The sequence below is a fragment of the Triticum aestivum genome, chromosome 2D (genome assembly GCF_018294505.1).
Source record: "Triticum aestivum cultivar Chinese Spring chromosome 2D, IWGSC CS RefSeq v2.1, whole genome shotgun sequence".
Lineage (NCBI taxonomy): Eukaryota > Viridiplantae > Streptophyta > Magnoliopsida > Poales > Poaceae > Triticum > Triticum aestivum.
This window is the reverse complement of record NC_057799.1, coordinates 634,538,545-634,562,812: the sequence shown is the minus strand read 5'-3', so window position 1 is coordinate 634,562,812 and position 24,268 is coordinate 634,538,545. Positions and strand designations below refer to the sequence as shown.

Here is a 24,268-nt window from a genome sequence, read left to right as displayed (position 1 = left end):
TATCCTTAAATATTGCTATGCCAATTATGAATTAATTCTGATATTGATGCATTTATTGAGAAAGTCTCCGCTGTCCAAGAAGAAACTAATATTTTGCAGGAGTCTATGGAAGAAGAAATTGATGAAACTCTGAGCTCATTGGATGAAAAAGATGAGGAGGAGAGCGAAGAACAAAAGGAGGAAGAGCGGATTAGCTATCCGTGCCCACCTTCTAATGAGAGTAACTCTTCAACTCGAATTGATTGGAAGCTATAATATGATAATGTGCTAATATAACAATTACCAGAAGTCTCATGAAGTCCCTCGTGATCGGGTCCGTGTAAAAGAGCTTTTTTTCTTTGTCCCACTTGTACCGGGCCATGATCCAGTCATGCTCCAGTGGGTCGGTGAACTCCGCCAAGGGGTCTGGGATTCCGTGACTTTCACGTTCGGCGTCCTCCCTTGCCCATACGGTCCTCTTCCCCTCGTAACCACGGCTTCTGAGGCGGTGGGGAGGCGTGTTCCTGGCCTGGAGCGCCTTCATTTTCTCCGACTTTGCCTTGACTTCTTCTTTAGCGCAATTCTCCTTGAATTTTGCAAAGTCCTCTTCCGTTATTGACGGATTGTCAGCATGAATCTTGGACCATGGTTCATTCTTCGCAATCGCTTTTTTCACCTGAACTTTCCAGGAGGACAAGTCGTTGGTGAACGTCACCATCGCCTTGTCGTTTATCTTTGTCATGGCGATGTCTTTCCACGGATCTTCATATTCTTTTTCATTGTGGCCGGGGAACAAGAACCTATTGTGCAACTTCTTTAGGAGCATGTTCTCCATATGTGGTATCCGCCTCAACCTCTCGTCGTTGATGTTGGCGGTTTCCCTGAGGATGCATCCAAGTTGATTGCCCCAGCACGAGCGCGCTTCCTCCGGCGCCGTTGGCTCAAACTTCTTGGGGTGCATCTCCGTGACCACAATTTGTCCGATGCCAAGCTCGTTTCGTCTTCGTGTCCTCTTCTTCGTCGGTGCTTTACCGGGTACCACAGCAACGTTGCTGGTCTCGGGGGTGGTGTCGGTGCCGGTGCCAGTGTCGGTGTCGGGGTTGGTGCCACTGCCGCCACCATGCAACCCCATCTGGTGTTAGTCCAGGTAATCGAAATAGTGATTTGTTGCCTCAATGGGGTCTACGAGGCGAGCAGAACCACCCGCGACTTCGGCGTCGGTAGACATGTTTCCTATTCAACAATTGTAAATAAAAGATATAATGAAAAGAAAAAAGGGGCCTATATTTGTTTGGAATGTTGATTCATTCCCCTTCCGGCAAATTCCGGGTACTCCATATGTCCTAGTTTCTAGCACAAGTCATGCAGAAAATCACGGAAATTTTTGGCATGACCTTTGCTAAAAAGTGGACATATGGAGTGCCTGAAATTTGCCGGAATGGAAATGAATCAACATTCCGGCAAAACATAGGCCACTCAGATATTTTTCAACAATTGGCACAAGTTCATATAGCATCATATGACAAATTTCCAGGACTTAGCAAATTAACCAAGTGTTAAAAACAGCAACATTGTATAGGCTATATGCTCCTAAAACATCATCTAGGGGTTTATTTGCTACTGGTTTTTATTTGCTACTAGTTTTTATTTGCCCTAAACAAATTTTCCCTAGCTAAATTTTCTCATTTGCTAAAAAATTGGCCCTAGATATATTTGCTACTACCCTAATTAGCTACTTTTTTTATAAATTTTTGCTATTGTTTTTTATAGCTAATTTATATACCTACAAAAACTAATTAGCTACTGTTTTTTATAAATTTTAGCTACTGTTTTTTATACCTACAAAAACCAATTTGCTACTGTTTTAGCTACTGTTTTTTGTAAATTTATAGGTATTTTATATATTCTAAACTAAATTTCCCTAGACAAAATTGCCCTAAACTAAATTGCACTAAGCTAAATTTCCTAAAGTAAATTGCCCTAAACAAAATTGCAATAAACTAGGGTTCATAGGGTTCATACATCTCCTAGCTAGGGTTCATACATCCAAATTAGAGAGAGAGAGAGCAGAGATCAGAGAGAGAGAGGAGGGCAGGGAAGAGGAGAGGGAGAGGCTTACGGGGCGGTGGAGATGGCGGCGGCGTCGAGGGCGGGCGCGGGACGAGGGCCGGCAAGGTCGAGGGCGGGCGCAGGGGCGGCGAGGTCGACGGCGGGCGCAGGGGCAAGGGAGAGGCGGGGCGGTGTTGTGGTCGACGGCGCGGGCTCGGGAGACGGCCGGCGAAGAGGTCGACGGCGGACAGGGGGCGACGGCCGGCGGTCGAGGGCGAGCAGGGCGACGGACGGCGCGAGGGCGATGGCGGCGGCGACAGAGTGGGGGGAAGAGGGTGTGGGGAGAGTGGCCGGGGGAGAATTTGGACTTGGCGGTTGGCCAAATTTGAGGTTAACTCAAAATAGCAGAAGCACTGCTTTACAAACCAGCGCTATAGCTAACTTAGCTATAGCGCTGGGTTGTAAAGAAGCGCTACTGCTAATGGCACATAGTAGTAGCGCTTTTCTAGAACAAAGCGCTATAGCTATAGTAGCTATAGCCTTGGTTCTCAATCCAGCGCTACTGCTAACTGTTCCAATTTTTATTATTTTCCTTTTCTAGTTTTTAATTTTCTTTTCTTTTATTATTTTCCTTTTCTTTTCTGTTTACTTTCCTTTTTCTTTTGTACTGCTTTCTCCCTTTTGTTTTGGTTTTTTTTTGTTTTTCTCCCGACGACGGCGTCTCCCTCTCCCTCACTGCGCGCATATCACCAGAACCATGCATGTGGTGGTAACATATCAGTTGACCGATAACGGTTACTTATGTGCGTACACAAAATAGATACATATATATAGATGTAGGTTTCTAATCAGCTGTGTCGACGACGTTTCACATTGAGCTTCTTCCCTTTCTTGTTCGTTCCCGCGTAATTGAGCCCCTCCATGTGACTTTTCCGGAGCCATGGATTACGATCTTTCTTAGGTAATGTAGTATTGATTCTTCTTTTCACGTATGCTTCATCGTCATCGTCATCTTCCCTCATCGGGTTGCCGTATTGGTCGTAGTCTTCCTCGTTGGCTACTCCATCCATTCCGACGATGCTCCTTTTGGATCTCCTCACGACAACACGGCTGGGATTGGCCGGGTCGGTTATGAAGAAGCATTGTGTCACGTGCTTAGCGTGTACCCATGGCTCATTTTTGGCGATGACGTTAAAGTTCACGGGAGTGCTCTTCGCGTCGGGTATAGACATGGTGGTGAAATACTTGTTTTCTCTTACGACGTCCTTGGCCCATCTGACACGGAACATCGTCGCATCGTGCATTCCAGCATAGTCAAGCTCCCAGATCTCTTCGACCCTTCCGTAGAATCTCTCAGTTGTGCCGTTGGCGTCAGTCACGCATTTAATTGTCACCCCAGAGTTCTGGTAATCACTGTCCATGTCTTTGGCCTCCGTGTAGAACGTGTACCCATTGATATCGTAGGACTGATAGGTCGCGAGCTTGGGCGCGGGGCCATGTGCTAAGGCGTGTACGAGCAATCCGTCCGAACTGCCCTCTTCCGGGGGATTTTCAAGAACTTGTTGTTTAAACCAGCGCAAGAAAGTGGCGTTGTGCTCTACAGTAACTTCGTCGTCCGTCTTGAGCATCCCCTTATCACGGTACTTCTTTGCGATGGTTTCTTTGTGCTGTGCCACATAATCATCTACCACATCTAGGTGTTGTAGCACTACTAAGTTAGCCCTGTCAAAGTCGTTCTGTCTATCCGAGTAGTCCACGTGCAATTCCATCCGGCCGTTGTTGTGACCATCTCCTTCGAGCTTCCCATCGTGCTTCTTGACGGGCAAACCAACAACACGGTCTCCGACTCTTATATAATTCTCGCAAAAGGAGACGCACTCATGCGTCAGATACCCCTGGACGATGCTCCCTTCCGAACGGGACATGTTACGAACGAATCCTTTGATGACCCCATTCATCCTCTCGAACGGCATCATGATGTGAAGGAATGTCGGCCCAAGGTCGATGATGTCATCCACGATGTGGACGCACAGATGCACCATGACGTCAAAGAACGCGGGCGGGAAGTACATCTCAAGCTCACATAGTATCACAACGATCTCTTCATGTAGCCTTCGGAGCTGCTTTACACTTATGGACTTTCGAGATATAACGTCGAAGAAGTTGCAGAGACCAGTAAGCGTGTCACTGACGTGCTTCTCCATTATCCCTCTAATGGCAACTGGGAGTATCTGCGTCATCATCATGTGACAGTCATGTGACTTCATCCTGCTGAACCTTTTCTTCTTGGGGTCTAGAAATCTGCTTATCTTCCCACAGTAACCGGAACTGACTTTGATTCCCATAAGGCACTTGATGAATTGATCGATCTCCTTCGCACTTAAGGTGAAGGAAGAAGGGGGGCAATAATTCTCCTCCTTCTTGTTGACTTTTCTGCCCCTTTCCCCCTCCTCCGTCTCCGTCTCCGTCTCCTCCATCAACTTTTTACGGTGGAGATCTTTCCTGATCTTCAAATCTTCCAAGTCTTTCCTTGCCTTCGGCCCATCCTTGGTCTTCTCCGGCATGTTCATCAGTGTGCCAAGCAAGCTCTCGAGGACATTCTTCGTGATATGCATTGGATCAAGGCAATGAGGTGTGTCATGATTGGGCCAGTACTCCAAGTCCCAGAAAACAGACCTCGTTTTCCATACCTTCAGCAGCGGCTCCGGTGCCTTTTTTATCTTTCCCGGCACGGGGCATTGTTCCCAGTTTCTCAACAGCTCGTCGATTTCGGTGCCGCTCCTCTTACGTGGAGGTCCTCGAAGCTCAGCCAACCCATTGAATAGATCTCCACGCTTTCTCCACGGGTCATCCTTCTCGAGCCATCTACGATGCCCCATGTACACGATTTTCCTGGACCCGCCATCTTTCGTTGACGTAAGCTGCTGAGACGTTGTATCATCCATGCACCTCGTGCATCCGCAGTATCCATGGCACATCTGGCCTGAGGTGTACCCAGAACCGAGATAGTCGTGCACCGTCTCATCAGCGCGGCTCTCATATGGAAATATTCTCCTTTGCTGGCGTCCCATGTCCATGTCGGTGTTTTCCATAACGTGTCTAGCTCCTCTTGCAGAAGCCCCATATACAGGTTAATACTATTTCCCGGTTGTTTCGGCCCTTGAATCAGCATGCTCATGTGTATGTACTTTGTCTTCATGCACTTCCATGGGGGAGGTTGTACATCCATACAAACACGGTCCATGTGCTGTGGTTGGTGCTCTGGTTTCCAAACGGATTCATGCAATCGGTACTCGCACCAATCACGATGTTCCTTGGATCTTCTGCAGCAAATTCATATACGGCGTTGAATGCTCTCCACTGGCTACCATCTACGAGGTGTCTCAGCCTCGGATCATCTCCATCGTCGGGCTTCTTCCTCTCCGCGTGCCAGCGCATGAGCTTTGCTTCCTTAGGATCTACGAAATACCGCTGCAGACGGGGAGTGATCAGAAAGTACCATACAACTTTCTGAGGAGCTTTCTTTCCTGCCTTCTTGTATCGAGAAGCATTGCACACTGGACAACTGGTTTTTTCCCGTGCTCCCCCCGATAAATGATGCAATGGTTGATGCATGCGTGGTACCTAATGTGCGGCAAATCAAAAGGGCAAACGATTTTCTTGGCCTCCTCGACACTAATAGGACACAGGTTCCCCGCGGGAAGAACTTTATTATGTAGAAACTTCAAATGCTCGTCGAGGCTTTTGTCTGTCCTTTTTTTTGGCCTTCGTCTTTAGAAGTTTGAGCGTGAAACTCAAGCGGGTCACCTCGGGATCGCAACCGTCATACAATGGAGTCCTCGAATCTACTTCAAGTTGCGCCAGCTTGGCCTCCTCTCTAGAAGCAGCTCTCTCGCTAGTCGTTCTCTTGCGAAGGAGGTCTCGAACATGAGGGTCCTGCACGACTGCACTTAGTAGCGTCGAAGACTGCGGCGTGACCGCCGCCTCTTCTCCGCCATGTCCGGACTCTTCTTCGCCATGTCCGGAATCTTCTCCGCCGCCATCGTCAATTCCGGACTCTTCCCCGCCGACATGTCCGGCGCCATCGTCTTCTTGTCGATCGGTCATCTCTTCGTCTAGCCCCATGTCGTTATACCCTGCCATGTGGACGTCATCGTCATCATCTTCTTCTTCACTTATCCACTGAGTATAGCCATCCATGAAACCATTCATCAGCAGGTGCGCCTTCAAAGTGCCAAGATCAAAAAGGTCCAAAAGGACTCCTTCCTTGCGTCTTGCACACGGACATCTAATCCTAGTCCGATTATTTGCATACATGTCCATCACCGCGGATTGCATGTACCGCTCCACCTTCCATCCACTCACCTTCATGACCGACTGCACGGTATAACAAGCAAAAGGGTTATGAAATAAATAATGCATGCTTCAAAGTCATATATATAAAATTTTGGCATGACCTTGCCTAAAAATAGGACATATGAGTTTGCTCGAAATTCTCTGAAATGGAAATAAATCGACATTTCGGCAAAACATAAGCAACTCGAGGGCATGTCACTAGCACAAATCTCTCCATAATATATATATATATATATTCATTTCAAGAAGAATATGTGTGTGAACGAGAATATGTGTGTTTGGGATATATATATATATATATATATATATATCTCCCGAGAGAGACCGAGAGCACGCGGTTAATTAGATGATGTTGAGGAGGGTGGTTGGCTAAATAGCTAGCTAGGTCTAGTTGTTGGGGAGGAGAGGTAAATCTAGCTAGCTAACTAATGCAGAGGGGTTATGGTGGATGGGGGCATTAATGGGGGAGAGAAGAGAGGTGTAGGAGAAAGAGAGAGGCCATTTATGGAGGAGGGTGCCATTAATGAGGAGAGAAGAAAGGTAGGAGGAAGAGAGAATAAGAGAAACAATGGTGGAGCTAGAGTGGATAGGGGAGAGGGGAAAGGAGGGGGAGAGAGGGCAAAGTGGGGGAGAGGGAGGGGAAGGGGTGGAAAAGGTGGCACCAGCCGCAACTAGCAGTAGCGCTGCTTTGCAAAAAGCGATGCTGCTATTGCACTTAGTAGTAGCGCTTTCCAGGAAAAGCGCTACTACTAAGGAGGGCCCACTAGCAGTAGCGGCGCATAAAAACAGAGCGCTGCTACTAAACTGTTAGTAGTAGCGCTTTTTTCTGTACACCGCTAAACTACGAAAACAGTCGGTGGCCTCATCTGGTCCCACATAGTAATAGCGCTTTTCTGCTTCACAACGCTACTACTATGGAGTTACTAGTAGCGCTTTCCTGGAAAAGCACTACTGCTAAATAGCAGCAGCGTTTACTTCTTTCCAGTGCTACTACTATGCTACTGTGTATAAGCGTTTTCCTAGTAGTGGTTGTCGGTGCTCGTACTTTTTCATTGTACTCTCCATGCTAGTTTATTTTCTTTCCCAACATTCTTCTTGTGTGTTTGAAATACCTTAAGAAAAACAAAAAAATTAGTTGTAGCTTTTAGCTAGTTTACTCTCCATGCTTGTAGTAGTAGTAATTAAAAGAAAACCCAAAAAGATATCTCGTTCATCTTTTGCTTGTTGGGAGCTTTCCCGTGTAAATAGTTCTATTTCTTTTCTTTGGGGGTCGAGAGGAGAAGACCATGATGGAAATGTTGAGTGGCTCTCATGTGCATTATTGTTGCTCTAACCAAGAGCCCATATTACCTTGTCTTCTCCCTTGTATTAAATGCTTGCAGATTCCAGCTTAGTCCAACGCATGTGCACTATTATTATTCTCCACACCGTTCGGTCGTGCAAGTGAAAGGCAATAATGACGATATATGATGGACTGATTGAGATGAGAAAAGCTGGTATGAACTCGACCTATCTTGTTTTTGTAAATATGATTAGTTCATCGTTCCTGATTCAGCCTATTATGAATGAAACATGTTTGCAATGACAATTAGAGATTATAGTTGCTCATGCCATGCTTAATTAGCTAGGAGTTTATAATGGTTTACCTTGTGTGCCAACATGCTATTAAAATGGTTCTGATGTGGTATGATAGGGTGGTATCCTCCTTTGAACGATTCGAGTGGCATGACTTGGCACATGTTCACGCATGTAGTTGAAACAAAATCAACATAGCCTCCACAATATTTATGTTCATGGTGAATTATATCCTACTCATGCTTGCACTCAGTGTTGATTAATTTTAATGCATGTTCATGACTGTTGTCGCTCTCTAGTTGGTCGCTTCCTAGTCTTTTTCTAGCCTTCACTTGTACTAAGCGGGAATACTGCTTGTGCATCCACTTCCATAAACCCCAAAGTCATTCCATATGAGTCCATCATGCCTTCCTATAAGCAGTATCTACCTGCCGTTCCAAGTAAATTTGTATGTGTCAAACTCTAAACCTTCAAATGAAATTCTGTTTTGTATGCTCGAATAGCTCATGTATCAACTAGGGCTGTCTATATCTTCCATGTTAGGTGGGTTATTCTCAAGATGAGTGGACTCCTCTCATCACTCACGAGAAAATGGTTGGTAACCGGGATGCCCAGTCCCATGCTTAAATTAAAATAATTGCAAACAAAACTCCCCCAGGATTGTTGTTAGTTGGAGGCACCCGTTGTTTCGGACAAGCCATGGATTGATGTTTGTTGGTGGTGGGGGAGTATAAACTTTACCATTCTGCTTGGGAACCGCCTATAATGTGTGTAGCATGGAAGATATCAAGATCTCTTGGTTGTTATGTTGACAATGAAAGTATACCACTCAAAATATTATTCATCTCTATTTCAAAACTCGAGCTCTGGCACCTCTACAAATCTCTGCTTCCCTCTGAGAAGGGCCTATCTATTTACTTTTATGTTGAGTCATCATCCTCTTATTAAAAGGCACCAGTTGGAGAGCACCGATGTCATGTGCATGCATTACTATTAATTTACATAGAGTATCACTACAGGAATCAGCTATTTTGCCGTCTGCCACGGCGGACGGCAAAGGCATGAACGGCGGACGGCAAAGGCCTTTGCCGTCAGCCGCGCTGGCAAAGTAGGCTACGGTAAACAGGTCCTTTGTCGTCTGCTTTTTATGGTGGACGGCAAAGAGTCCTTCGCCTATAGCGGCGGACGGCAAAGAGGAGGGACGGCAAAAATACTGGACATCCGCCAGCGTTAGTCCGTTAGGCGGCTAACGGCGGCCTTTGCCGTCCGCCTGTTGACGTCAGCAATGCGTCAGCGCCCGCTGTTTTTTGCCGTCTGCTACGGCGGACGGCAAAGGCAAAGTCTTTGCCATCAGCTTAGCTTTGCTGTCCGCCACGGTAGGCAAATTTGCCAAATGGCCCATCTCTCAGGAAGCACAGGTGGGCGCCACGTGCCCCCTTTGCCGTCTGCCACCGATGGCAAAGGTGTCTTTGCCGTCCGCGGCGGACGGCAAAGAGCCTGCACTGCCTCTTTTTTATTCTGTTTTTCTTATATCCAACAATTATCACAGCAAATATATCACAGGACTCTTTCACAATAAATATCCAGCACATATATATCCAACATAATAAATATCCAGCACATATATATCCATCCATACATACATAGTAGGTTGCACATAGTTCCATCGATCCATACATATTACAATATGCAAAGTTTCATCATAGCAATCTAGTTTCATCATAGCAAGCGAGCAGAATACAAGAAGTGCATCAAAGGAAAAAACAAGCAATCCATCATAGGAAGCTGGCTTCCGTGAAGTGAATGAAACCTGCAAAATGACAAATAAGAAAGTTAGAAAAAGAAGACTAGAAGAAGAATTAGACTAGAAGAAAAAGAATAGAAGAAGAAGAAGAAGAAGACTAGAAGAAGAAGTATATGCCATTTATTAGCTAACTTAGGTGAACTGGATCATTTATGAGCTAAATTAGTTGAAATGGATCGTTTATGAGCTAACTTAGGTGAAATGGATCGTTTATTAGCTAACCTAGGTGAAATGGATCGTTTATGAGCTATCTTAGGTGAAATGGATCGTTTATGAGCTATCTTAGGTGAAATGGATCGTTTATGAGCTAACCTAGGTGAAATGGATCGTTTATGAGCTAACCTAGGTGAAATGGGTCATTTATGAGCTAACCTAGGTGAAATAGGTCGCTTATGAGCTAACCTAGGTGAAATGGGTCGTTTATGAGCTAACCTAGGTGAAATGGGTCGTTTATGAGCTAACCTAGGTGAAATGGGTCGTTTATGAGCTAACCTAGGTGAAATGGGTCGTTTATGAGCTAACCTAGGTGAAATGGATCTTTTGGAACTAAGTTAGGTGAAATGGATCGTTTATGAGCTAACCTAGGTGAAATGGATCGTTTATGAGCTAACCTAGGTGAAATGGGTCGTTTATGAGCTAAGCTAGGTGAAATAGGTCGTTTATGAGCTAACCTAGGTGAAATGGGTCGTTTATGAGCTAACGTAGGTGAAATGGGTCGTTTATGAGTTAACCTAGATGAAATGGGTCGTTTATGAGTTAACCTAGGTGAAATGGGTCGTTTATGAGCTAATTATGCAATTTTTTACATAAGTTAGCTAAGTACATATCGTTTTAGAGCTAACTTAGGTAAAATGGATGGTTTATGAGGTCAGTAAGCTTATTAAGTCATTTTGGAGGAAAAGAAGCTAACTCTAGGTCATTATGGTAAGCATATTGGAGGAAATAAAGCTAAGTCTAGGTCTTTATGCATTTGTTAAGCAAAACACTAGAGAAACTTACCGTGATCAGGGAGGTGTAGGAGCGGGGTGGCTAGTGCCGCTACCTGGAGAAGGATCGTGCGATGCGTTTCTGGAGTTAAGCTGCACCAAAGATCATTTCCAATGTCTCGTTAGCATTATGACACTCAAATGTTAAGACTAGCAAGTAATGTCCATTCAAATTAAACTCACCGTGCTCCCAGGAGCAATCACTGGCATCGGCGGAGCGGGCTGACCGGACTTCTCGCACACAGACTGCACATTTGGTTTTCACAACAGAGTCATACTAGTTAGTAATGAGACTCAAATGTTAAGACTAGCAAGTAATCTGCAGAAGAAACTTACCACAAGGAGCTCGTACATGGCCCTTGCCTGCATGTCATTCCGTGACCTCTCCTCCTCCATCATCTTTCTCGTCCTCTCCTCCATCTCCCGCTGCCTCTCCGCCGCCTTCGCTAGAAGTTTCTCCGTTCTATCTCTCTCAGTCTGTATAGCAGCCTGCAACACCACTCACAAGACCATTTGTAATCATTGATGGAAGCGCACACAATGTAATGGAGAAAGATAACTGAGTACGTATCACTAACCTTGATGGCGAGTTGCACTGGCCGTTCACGAGGCCTTATCTCAGGAGCGGAGCTCGACTGGCGCGCCTTGATCTCTGGGAGAGTGCTAGGACAACGGATAAGTCCATCTCCAATGGCTATGGAGCCATGGGACCTCCCGCCACCAGATATCATCACCAGCTCTGGATCAATGGGACCCTGGCTCGGGTTAAAGTCCTCCCCTTTCCTCGCCTTCCCCTCATCTCTATATCTCACGAGCTTGTTGTGGGAGGAGATGTTGGTGAAGTTGTTTGCATCATCGAGGTCAGACTGAGAGAAAGCCTTGACTTTCTTGAAAGAGGCAGTGTGGGCCATGGCATACAGGTCGTACACCTCTGGCACCTTATCCGCCTTATTGTGGCGTGCCTGAAAGAGAGAAACAATGAAAATTAGTAATTAAAGGGCTCAAGCTAGCATGATGAATGAATTGCATGAATCATGAAGCAAACCACATACCCAGTTGCGCCCGAACTGATATAAGTTGGAGCTGCCTTGATGGTGTGGCACACCTTCCATTTGGGCACGTTTGTCCTTGGCCTCGTTGTGGAGGGCTAGCCATTCTTTTGAGCACCACTCATCGACCAACACCTCCCAACAATCCATCCGATCCGCACACCATCTCGGAGGCGCCTAAGTTAGCAAATAGAAACTTGAGCGCTACGGCTAAGAATTACTAAATGAAGGAACTTAAGTAGAAGGCCTTAAGAATTACCTTCATGTACTGCTCCTTACTCAGGAACTTATCCCGGCACGCCAGCTTGGTCTTCTTGATACCACGCAAGGCGTAGTAGTCTCGAACAGCCTGCACCCGAGCCTCGTGCCGTAAGTTCTGGAGTAGGCGCTTGCAGACGTTCTCGATAACATGTGCCGCGTCCTCCTCGTATCCCTCCTCACACCTGTAGAATGTCTGCAATCAAATGAGACAATATTGATTAGTACAATTAATAACTAGCTAGTTGAAGATTTTGAAATGTGTAAAGGAGAAATTACCCAGAACTTTCTGATCACCATGTCTGCCCTCGTGTCGCACACGACACCGTCGATAATCTCATCCGGCGGGGCCGGGGCAGCCACGTAGTGCTCCCAGCTCAATCCAAGCTCTGGAAGCCTACCCTCACCAGGCAACGTGACAAACCCCGGGAAGTTTTGCCGGTAAAGAACTCCAAGGACGGAGTTGGGCCAGCGGACACTATGATGGTGGTCCCAACCCCTGCAGCATGACTAGGCCAACGCATTAGTTATTTGAAGAAACGTGAATGCAGAAGGTACAAAAATATTAAATGCACTTACGTACCTCTCCCCATCAGGGAAAATCAACCACCTCTGCTCGCGGGTCGCCGGCACGGACGGGAGCCGTGTAGCACCACGCTGGTAGACGGTGCCACCCTCCTCCTCAAGATCAGTCGGCTCCCCGCCATCATCAGCATGGCCACTCGGCTCCTCGGGCTGATCCGGCCAGGTACCCCATCCGGACGTGTGCTCCTCCGGGGTCTCGTGGGCCGAACTCTCGTGGGCCGAAGGCCAGTCGACCCGAGGCTCGTGGACCGGGGTCCGTGTAGCCTCCTCCTCGGACGAGTCCACCCTAGCAGTCACGTGCTCGGGTGAAACAGCTGGGGGTGGCGGCGAGGAAGGCGCCGTAGCAGTCACCCTACCTCCCTCCCGCGACCACGTGCCCCACCTCCTCTCTTCCTACCTCGTCCCCTGCTGGGCACCGCGGTCGACGAAGAAGGGCCCGGCGGTGTGGACATACTGTCCAGCAACGCTCGGCGGAGAGGTGCGTCTGGAATCGAAGACCTCAGACCACGCGCCGACGAAGAAGGGGCCTTGGCGCGCTCCCGACCAGCGCCCACCATCTTTCAACACCTGCCATGACAAACAGTAAACGAAATTAGTACAACATAAAAAAAGACCGACATGAATAATAATATGTGTATCACTTAAGTGTATCATCATCAAGTACAACATTAAAAAATTTAATACCTGACACTACTAATAATCTCGATCAGTATCATCAATAAATGCATAATCATCATCATCACTATAATCAATGACGGGCTCATAGGGTTCAGTGGCATCAACATGTGGAAGGCCACCTTGACGTAATCGGTCAAGCAATGACAGGTCATCCGCAGCAGTAACCTCTTCTTGTTCCGGCTCTTCTTGTTCCTCCTCTGGGGTGATGTCGGATTCACTGTCGCTGTCTACTTCAATGTTTTGGGGTGAAGTATAGCGGTTTTTGATGTCGGATTCACTGTCACTGTCGCTGTCTACTTCACTGTCGCTGTCGGATTCACTGTCGCTGTCTCCTGATACACGTCTCTGCAATAAACAGAGAGGATGTGTACCCGGAGAACAACAGGGGAGGCACTGACGAAATTTATGCGTCGGATCCGGAGCAAAGCCTATGGGAAAACGAACCCAATCTAAACATACTCGAGCTGTCCATGGATAGCGTTGGACAATTCAAAAGAATCAAGGCTATAAATATGCAAATGCATGCATATTTATAACTATGACGCTTTCGAACGGGAGACACATATTGGTTACGCATACTGATGATTCAAGACACATATATAGCTAGCTATCAAGTTTCATCAGAATATATCAAATAATTAATGGGGGAGGAGGACATGTCATTTGTGCTCACCCACGAACGAAGGGGCAGAGCTCGTCAAACGCACGGCGAGGTCGTCGAACACCAAACCTCGCAGCGATGAAACAACCGCACATTTAAAACTACCCGATCAACACAATTATATATGATGTTTTTCATAACAAAATCGAAAGATATATGACCTAACTAATAATTCACAAATATATGACCCCGTCCGCTTCTGGAAGGCCAAAGAACACCTTTTCGGGAGGTGTCGGGGGTCGGGGTGTCGTGTCGGTCTCGGGGTGCCGTGTCGGGGTCGGGGTCTCGGGGTCGGGGTGTCGGGTCGGGGTGCCGTGTCGGTGTCGGGGTCGGGGTGTCGGGTCAGGCTCGGGGTCGGGGTGTCGGGGTCGAGGTCGGGGTCGGGGTCTCGGGGTCGGGGTGTCGGGTCGGGGTGCCGGGTCGGGGTCGGGGTGCCGTGTTGGTGTCAGGGTCGGGGTGTCGGGTCAGGCTCGGGGTCGGGGTCTCGGGGTCGGGGTGTCGGGTCGGGGTGCCGGGTCGGGGTGTCGGGTCGGGGTGCCGCCTCGGGGTCGGGGTGTCGGGTCGGGGTGCCGGGTCGGGGTCGGGGTGCCGTGTCGGTGTCGGGGTAAGGGTGGGTGTGGTGTCAGGGTGTCGGTGTCGGGGTGTCGTGTCGGTGTCGGGGTCGGGGTCTCGGGGTCGGCGTGTCGGGTCGGGGTCGGGGTGCCGTGTCGGTGTCGAGGTCGGGGTGTCGGGTCAGGCTCGGGGTCGGGGTGTCGGGGTCGGGGTCGGGGTCGGGGTGCCGTGTCGGTGTCGGGGTCGGGGTGTCGGGTCAGGCTCGGGGTCGGGGTGTCGGGGTCGGGGTTGGGGTCGGGGTGTCGGGGTCGGGGTCTAGGGGTCGGGGTGTTGTGTCGGGGTGCCGGGTCGGGGTCGGGGTGCCGGGTCGGGGTCGGGGTGCCGTGTCGGGTCGGGGTTTTTTCCTCTTTTTTCCTTTTCTTCTTCTTCTTCTTCTTCTTCTTCTTCTTCTTCTTCTTCTTCTTCTTCCTCCTTTCCTTTTTCCTCTTCTACTTCTCCTCCTCTCCTCTTTTTTCTTCTTCTTCTTCCTCTTCTTCTTTTTTCTTCTCCTCCTCCTCTTCTTCTTCTTCCTTTCCTTTTTCCTCTTCTTCTTCTCCTCCTCTCCTCTTTTTTCTTCTTCTTCTTCCTCTTCTTCTTTTTTCTTCTCCTCCTCCTCTTCTTCTTCTTCCTTTCCTTTTTCCTCTTCTTCTTCTCCTCCTCTCCTCTTTTTTCTTCTTCTTCTTCCTCTTCTTCTTTTTTCTTCTCCTCCTCCTCTTCTTCTTCTTCCTTTCCTTTTTCCTCTTCTTCTTCTCCTCCTCTCCTCTTTTTCTCTTCTTCTTCTTCTTTCCTCAAACTAAACTAAACCTAAAACTAAAACTAAACCTAAAACTACAACTAAAACTAAATCTAAACTAAAACTAAAACTAAAAAGAAAAAACAGAAAAAAGGAGGGCAAATCACCTGGGGCAGGGCCGGTGGAGGAGGAGGCCGGTGGAGGAGGGGGGCGGGGTGGTGGAGGAGGTGGCCGGGGCGCGGGGGCGGCCTGGGGCGGCGGGGGGCCGGGCCCGGGGCGGTGGGGCGCGGGGCGGCGGGGGGCCGGGGCGCAGGGCGGCGGGGGCCGGCGCGGGGGGGCGACGGGGCGGTGGGGCGGCGGGGCCCCGGGGCGGCGGAGAGCCGGGGCGACGGGGCGGCGGGGGCGACGGGTGCTAGGGCGACGGCGGGCGACGGGCGGTGGGGCGGCGGGGCCCCGGGGCGGCGGCGACTGGTGGGGGCGGTGGCGCGCGGCGGGCGGCGGCGGCGGCGGGGTGGGAGGAGAGAACGGCGACGAGAGAACGGCGAGGAGAGAACAGAGTAACGGGCAGGGGGTACGGGCCGTTAGGTAGTGCCCTCTTTGCCGTCTGCCTCTCTTTGCCGTCCGCCCTTTTGCCTCTTTGCCGTCTGCCGTCTGCTGGCAGACGGCAAAGAGGTGGGCCATTAAGTTTTTTCCAAACGGGCGGGGGGTGGGGGCCACCTCTCTATTTGCCGTCCGCCAGCGGACGACAAAGATTCTTTGCCGTCTGCTGGCGGACGGCAAAGAGCTGGCAGATGGCAAAGAGCTTCTTTGCCGTCTGCCATTTCTTTGCCGTCTGCTTTTGGGTAGCTGATGGCAAAGAGCTTCTTTGCCGTCAGCTAGCAGACGGCAAAGAGCTGGCAGATGGCAAATTAGCTGATTCCAGTAGTGTATGACTGTGACTGGATCTCTTTTACCATGAATTACAATGTTTAGTCAGTCCTTGATCTTCAGGGGTGCTCTGCATTTATGTTTTGCAGTCTCAGAAAGGGCTAGCGAGATACCATCTTGTTATATCATATTATGATTGTTTTGAGAAAGTGTTTTCATCCGAGATTTATTATTATTGCTCACTAGTTGATTATGCCATTGATATGAGTAAACATGAGACCTAAATGTTATTGCGAATATGGTTGGTTCATAATCTTTGCTGAAACCTTGAATGCTGGCTTTACATATTTATAACAACAAGATCAAACAGAGTTTGTAAAAGTTTTTCTTTATCACTTTCAGTTTGTCAACTGAATTGCTTGAGGACAAGCAAAGGTTTAAGCTTGGGGGAGTTGATACGTCTCCATCGTATCTACTTTTCCAAAGACTTTTGACCTTGTTTTGGACTCTAACTTGCATGATTTGAATGGAACTAACCCGGATGGATGTTGTTTTCAGCAGAATTGTCACGGTGTTATTTTTGTGCAGAAATAAAAGTTCTCAGAATGACCTAGAAATTTACGGAGACACGTTTTGGAATTTATAAAAAATGCTGGCGAAAGAATCAACACCAGGGGGCCCACACCCTGTCCACGAGGGTGCAGGGCTCCCCCCCCCCCCCCGGGGCGCACCCCCTGTCTCGTGGGCCCCCTGAGGCTCCACCGACGTCAACTCCAACTCTATATATTCACGTTCGGGGAGAAAAAAATCAGGGAGAAGGATTCATCGCGTTTTACGATATGGAGCCGCCGTCAAGCCCTAATCTCTCTTGGGAGGGCTGATCTGGAGTCCGTTCGGGGCTCCGGAGAGGGGAATCCGTCGCCATCGTCATCATCAACCTTCCTCCATCACCAATTTCATGATGCTAACAGCCGTGCATGAGTAATTCCATCGTAGGCTTGCTGGACGGTGATGGGTTGGATGAGATTTATCATGTAATCGAGTTAGTTTTGTTAGGGTTTGATCCCTAGTATCCATTATGTTCTAAGATTGATGTTGCTATGCTTAATGCTTGTCACTAGGGCCCGAGTGCCATGATTTCAGATCTGAACCTGTTATGTTTTCATGAATATATGTGAGTTCTTGATCCTATTTTGCAAGTCAATAGTCACCTACTATGTGTTATGATCCGGTAACCCCGAAGTGACAATAATCGGGACCACTCCAGGTAATGACCATAGTTTGAGGAGTTCATGTATTCACTAAGTGTTAATGCTTTGTCCGGTACTCTATTAAAAGGAGGCCTTAATATCCTTTAGTTTCCAATAGGACCCCGCTGCCACGGGAGGGTAGGACGAAAGATGTCATGCAAGTTCTTTTCCATAAGCATGTATGACTATATTCGGAATACATGCCTACATTACATTGATGAACTGGAGCTAGTTCTGTGTCACCCTATGTTATAACTGTTGCATGAGGAATCGCATCCGACATAATTATCCATCACTGATCCCTTGCCTACGAGTTTTTCATATATTGATCTTTGCTTAGTTACTTTTCCGTTGCCACTGTTACAATCACTACAAAACCAATACTATTACTTTTGCCACCGTTACCGCTACTTCCATATTACTTTGCTACTAAATACTTTGCTGCAGATATTAAGTCTTTCAGGTGCGGTTGAATTGACAACTCAACTGTTAATACTTGAAAATATTCTTTGGCTCCCCTTGTGTCGAATCAATAAATTTGGGTTGAATACTCTACCCTCGAAAACTGTTGCGATCCCCTATACTTGTGGGTTATCATTGGTCGGGTTGCAACTAGGGGCCACGACAAAACACACACACACACACACACACACACACACACACACACACACACCTAGTTGCGAGTCGATGGTCGACATGCAACTAGGGACCCTCGACACACACACATGCACCCCTAGTTGCAAGTCGATGCTCGGCATGCAATTGGGGAGCCTCGATAAACACAGACAAACACCCCTAGTTGCAAGTCGATGGTTGACATGCAACTGGGGACCCTCGACACACACACACACACACACACACACCCGTAGTGGCGAGTCAATGGTCGGCATGCAACTAGGGACCCTCAACAAACACACACACACCTACTCGCGAGTCGATGGTCGGGTGGCAACTGGGGGGCATGACAAAACAAACACACTCCCCTAGTTGCGAGTTGATGGTTGACATGCAACTGGGGACCCTCCACACACACGCACACACCTGGTTGTGATTCGATGGTCGGCTTGCAACTGGGGGCCTCGCCAAAAACAAACATCCCATAGTTGCGAGTAGATGTTTAGTTTGGAACTAGGGACCCTCGACAAACACACACTCTCCTAGTTGCGAGTCGATGGTTGACATGCAATTGGGGACCCTCAAGAAACACACACATACACCCCTAGTTGCAAGTCTATGGTTGACATGCAACTTGGGACCCTCGACAAACACACACACACCCTAGTTGCGATTCGATGGTTGACATGCAACTTGGGACCCTCGACAAACACACACACACATACCCCTAGCTGCGATTCGATGGTCGGCATGCAACCGGGGACCCTCGACAAACACACACACCCCTAGTTGCGAGTCGATGGTCGGGTTGCAACTGGGGACCCTCAACAAACACACACACACATCCCTAGTTGCGAGTTGATGGTCGGGTTGCAACTGGGGACCCTCGACAAAACACACACACGCCTAGTTGTGAGTCGATGGTCGACATGCAACTAGGGGCCTCGACACACACACACACACACACACACACACACACACACACACACACACACACACACTAGTTGTGAGTAGATGGTCGGTATGCAACTGGGGACCCTCGACAAACACATACTCCCCTAGTTGTGAGTCATTGGTCGGCATGCAACTGGAGACCTTCGACAAACACATGCACCCTTAGTTGCGAGTCGATGGTCAGCATGCAACTGGGGCCCTAGACAAACACACACACCCTTAGTTGCGAGTCGATGGTCGGCATGCAATTGGGGACACTCGACCAACACACACATCCCTAGTTGCGCATCAAAGACTTGCAACTAGTACAAAAAAATTGTCCCCAGTTTGGTTGTAGACAAAAAAACTTGAATTTAAAAAAAGTACATCAAAATTAAAAACAAGAAAGGAAACTGAAAACTGAAAGGAGAGCATAAAAATAAGAAATAACATGAAGTTAGAAAAACATATTGGGTTCCAAACAAATAAGTGGAAAGGGAAGAAAAAACAAAAAACTACACCCTCGGGCATTGTGTGTCGCAACTAGGTCGGGCGTGAGTTGTGTGTTGGGGTTGGACATGCAATTGGGTTGAACAAATTACGTGTCGGTGTTCGAATGCAACTACATAGGTGTATTCGGTTGGGTGCTTATGTCAAAGATGGACATACACCTAGGTCGAACGAGTTGTGTCTTAGAGTTGGACAAACAACTATATACAGATACCGGGTCGAGCATGAGTTGCGTGTCGAAAGTGGACATGCAACTAGATCGGACATGAGTTGCGTGCTAATATTGAACGCGCAACTAAATAATGGTCCGGGGAATTTGATGATAGACATGTAACTAACACCACCAAAAAGTAAAGAATTTAAAAAATCATGAATTTTTTGAACACAGCCCAGCTTCTTCAATTCTGCCCGTACAAAAGGCCCAGGCGCAGACCAAAAAAAGAACAAAACAATGGATCACAAGCACATATAACGTGATTTTCAAAAAAAAACAAGCTCATAACGTGTTTTAAAAAACCACATATAACGAAAAAAGGCCCACATGCCCAGACCCGTACAGGAAAAGGGGCTCTTGGTGTGCGCGATAAAAGAAACAGCCCCAAAGGACACTAGCGACATGAGCCCTAGAGACAACAAAAACATTTTGTACAAATCTTGAAGCCCCTAATTATATGGTGAACAACTTAGATGTGACATTTTTAAAAAACATTTAGATGTGAATTAGTCATTCTGATAAGAATAACATAGTTATCTTACAACTGCAATACATATGCCATAACATAATAGTTTGAGTCATGGATCTTCGGTGCTATCTATGTCTATGACGGTGTTATCTATATCAGGAGGTGTCATAAAAGAACTGTATGGCCGCACTAGCATATCTCTCCTGCGGAAGAATTCTTTTTTGTGATCTTGCTTTCCACAGACAAATTCTTCATCACTTGGGTGCAAGATATTGGATTCGTCTGGACAAAATGCACACGAGCTGCTAAAGCGGCACAACGGCTTTTCTGTTGACATTATAGAGAAATATAGAGAGAGGATTAGCTGCAAGTTGCATTAATAGTATGCATATATTCAAGTGGCTAGCAAACACAAACACAATATGGCGGAATGTGAAGTTAAATTTAGGTAGTACCTAAGATGATGCATGTTTCAACGGCTAGTTCGAGGTACTGTTTATCAAAATATAGCTCAGCGAAAAAGTGTTGCGTCTCGGCGGTGGCATCCATGGGGTGAGCCGAAAAGCAGAGGTGGTACCAGAAAGTTCCCCTAAAACCAATGCAGGCAGCCTTCATCTCCGTGGTCGACTGGGGAGGATACTCAGGATACTCGAACTCGGCACCCTGCATCGCAGTGATCGATCTCAAATTCTCAATCATATGTATTAAGCACTCGCCTAGATGCGTGGTGTGTGTATCTGAGAGAGAGAGAGAGAGAGAGAGAGAGAGTATCATACTGGATTGTTGGAGTTGTAATGTTCGATGGCGATGTCGACAAGCGTAGAAATTCGGAGGGCGACGTCCTGTCTGTCCCCAAAGAAACAAGGGTACACCAAATAAATAAACAATTAAATGATGGATGGATCTTTCGTTTGATGGTTGGGGCAATCAGACGTTCATCCAATGAATCTCATAATAAAGAATAAGAATAGATCCGATGCAAGTGCTTAAGCAAATTGGTAAGAAAATTGTCCAGCAGCTAGGAATTACATACTCTTTTGACCTAATAGAGCGGCCAATGTACTTTTTTGAGACTGGGAGAGAGTCGCCGCCGGCAGGGGAAGAGAATAGGGAACCCATGGATGGATCAATCTCTAGTTTTTGTCCGATGCGGTGGCTCTGGCGGCCGGCCAAAGTAGTCCCCGTATATATGTGGTAAAACCGATCGGGATAACAGACGGAGACGGAGATTTTTTTTTTTTTGAGGGGTCGGGCGGAGACGGAGATAAATAGGCTACGTTTGCTTGCTCGCGTAGGCAGGCCGACTGGTTGGATTTGGATCTGGGCCGTAGGCAGGCCCCGTGTCCAGCGGGGGTTACGCTCCAAGTCTAAAAAGAAAGCCTACGTTCATTTATTCATTTATTCGTGAGTTTTATGAGGCACTGTACACATCCGAGGGTGTTAACGGTGTCGAGGAAGTGTTGCAGCACGTCCCCCAGAAAGTAACCCCGGCAATGAACGATATGTTATGTGCCCCTTTTACCAACGAGGAAGTTAAGCATGTGTTATTCCAGATGTTCCCAACTAAGGCCCCGGGCCCTGACGGGTTCCCAGCTCATTTCTATCAGAGGCACTGGGATCTATGTAGCAAGGAAATTACTAAGGTTGTACTGCGCATAATCAGGGGAGAAGAGAGTGCTGAACATATCAATGACACGATGCTGGTTTTGATCCCTAAGGTAACAAACCCCACATTACTATCTCAGTTTAGGCCTATCAGTCTTTGCAATGTTTTGTATAAGATTGCTTCCAAGGTGGTAGCGAACAGATTGAAACAAATACTGCCTGAAGTCATCTCAGAAGAACAATCGGCCTTTGTACCTGGGAGACTTATCACTGACAACATCATATGTGTCTATGAATGTCTGCACTTCATGAAGAGGAATAGGTCAAGAACTTCCGGTTTTTGTGCTTTGAAGCTGGATATGATGAAGGCCTACGACAGGCTCGAGTGGGATTATTTACAGTTGATCATGTTGAAACTCGGTTTTACTCCAGCCTGGGTTGATGTAGTGATGTCCATGGTCAGGTATGTATCTTTTTCAGTCTTATTCAATGGAGAGAAGTTGGAACAATTCAAACCTACAAGAGGTATTTGACAGGGAGATCCCATCTCCCCCTATCTATTCTTGCTAGCAGCGAAGGGCCTTTCGTGCCTTTTAAAATCTAATTCTCAGTCATTAGTGCTCAGTGGTGTCAAGGTGGCACCGACAGCTCCTGCTGTTAACCACCTGTTGTTTGCAGATGACAGCCTGCTGCTTTTTAAGTCTAGTGTGGAGGGTGCAACTAGGGTATCAAACCTGTTGGATATTTCTTGTGGAGCCTCGGGACAGAAGGTAAATAATGAAAAGTCCTCTATCTTTTTCAGCAAGGGGTGCCCTGTCCCTCAAAGACAGGAGGTAAAGGATGTTCTTAATGTGCAAAATGAGTCCTTGAGTGAAAGGTATCTAGGGATGCCAACGGAGGTCGGTCAGTCAAAGAATGGTACATTCAAATACCTTCGTGATAGGGTATGGGAAAGGATCAAGGGTTGGATGGAGAAGCTCTTGTCTGCTGCTGGGAAGGAGGTTCTGATTAAATCAGTAGCACAAGCTATCCCTGTGTTTTCAATGTCTTGCTTTCGATTGCCAAGGGGTCTCTGTGAGAGCATAACTTCACTCATTCGTCAATTCTGGTGGGGCAGCAAACGTGGAAAAAGAAAGCCGTGTTGGGTATCTTGGGATGTTATGACTAATCCTAAAATTTTGGGTGGTCTTGGTTTCCGGGACATGGAACTGTTCAACCTAGCTCTGCTATCTCGTCAAGCATGGCGACTACTTCAAGATCCGGGGTCCTTGAGTGTGCGCTTGCTGAAAGCTATCTACTTCCCGAACACTAGCATTATTGAGGCTGAACTTGGATCATCACCCTCGCAGATTTGGCGCTCCATCGTGGATGGGCGAGACATCATGCTGAACGGAATTATTCGGAGGGTAGGCGATGGAACTACAACACATATTTGGGAGCATAACTGGCTGCCCAGGGACGGGCTGATGAGGCCTATTTCTTCAAGGGTTGCAAACCCTCCCAATATGTTTCAGAACTTATCAACGCTACTACGGCATCATGGCGAGAGGATGTAGTGCGGGATGTGTCCGTACCCCTGGATGCTGAAACAATCCTCAAGATCCCTCTATGCACGAGACAGATTGGTGATTTTTGGGCATGGTCAGAAGATCCTCGAGGCCGGTTCTCTGTTTCTTCCGCTTACAGGATGATCTCACGTATCAAGGCGAGCAGAGAAGCATGGCTGGAGGAAGGGCATGATGTTTCCAACAGTGCCATCGAGAAGAAGGGATGGGCCTCCATCTGGTCTATGCGAGTCCCTTCAAAACTCAAGGTGTTCACATGGAGGTTGGCTCAACATTCGTTGCCGACGGGGGATGTACTATACCATCGGAACATGTCGACAACTCGTGTATGTGCACTGTGCGGAGTTGAAGATAGCTGGAGACACTCGTTGCTTGATTGCACCATGGCGAGAAGTGTTTGGGCCTTGAGCAAAGAGGAGCTGGTTGAACACATGTGCGCGAATAGAGAGGATAGTGCAAAGGGTTGGCTTTTTACAATGAGTGATTCTTTACCAGCTGAAGATTTCACGGAACTTATTGTTACTATGTGGGCAATTTGGCATGCACGGCGCAAGGTAATCCACGAGGGAATTTTCCAAACACCTTTTGCGACTCACAGCTTCATTACAGTTTATCTATCCGAACTCCAAATGATGAAGAAGCCGATTCTGAGATCGACGCGTGAGCATGCAAGGCCCACCTCCTGGATACCACCAACGACAGGACATGTGAAGATCAATGTTGATGCAGCTACTCCTAGAGCGGGAGGTTTTGGTGCGGTGAGCGCTGTTGCACGTAATTCTGACGGAATCTATCAGGGAGCTTCGGCAGTAATTTTCAGAAATATTGATGATCCCGAAGTTCTGGAAACTCTAGCGATCAGAGAGGCGTTAGCACTGGCTAATGACCTGTACATTCAGAAGTTCATGTGGCGTCTGATTGCAAGCAGGCCATCGA

The 24,268-nt window shown here is 47.7% G+C and overlaps 1 protein-coding gene across 1 annotated transcript; it reads right to left on the bottom strand.

The window, feature by feature from the left end:
- Window positions 1-20,187: 20,187 nt before the first annotated feature.
- On the bottom strand, window positions 20,188-21,381 carry LOC123050612 (uncharacterized). The gene is made up of 4 exons (XM_044473380.1): window positions 21,196-21,381; window positions 20,939-21,008; window positions 20,618-20,825; window positions 20,188-20,489 (listed from the first exon to the last, which is right to left on the bottom strand). The coding sequence occupies exons 1-4, from the start codon at window positions 21,279-21,281 to the stop codon at window positions 20,272-20,274; spliced, it is 582 nt and encodes a 193-aa protein (XP_044329315.1). The 5' UTR covers window positions 21,282-21,381; the 3' UTR covers window positions 20,188-20,271.
- Between the last annotated feature and the right edge of the window lie 2,887 nt (window positions 21,382-24,268).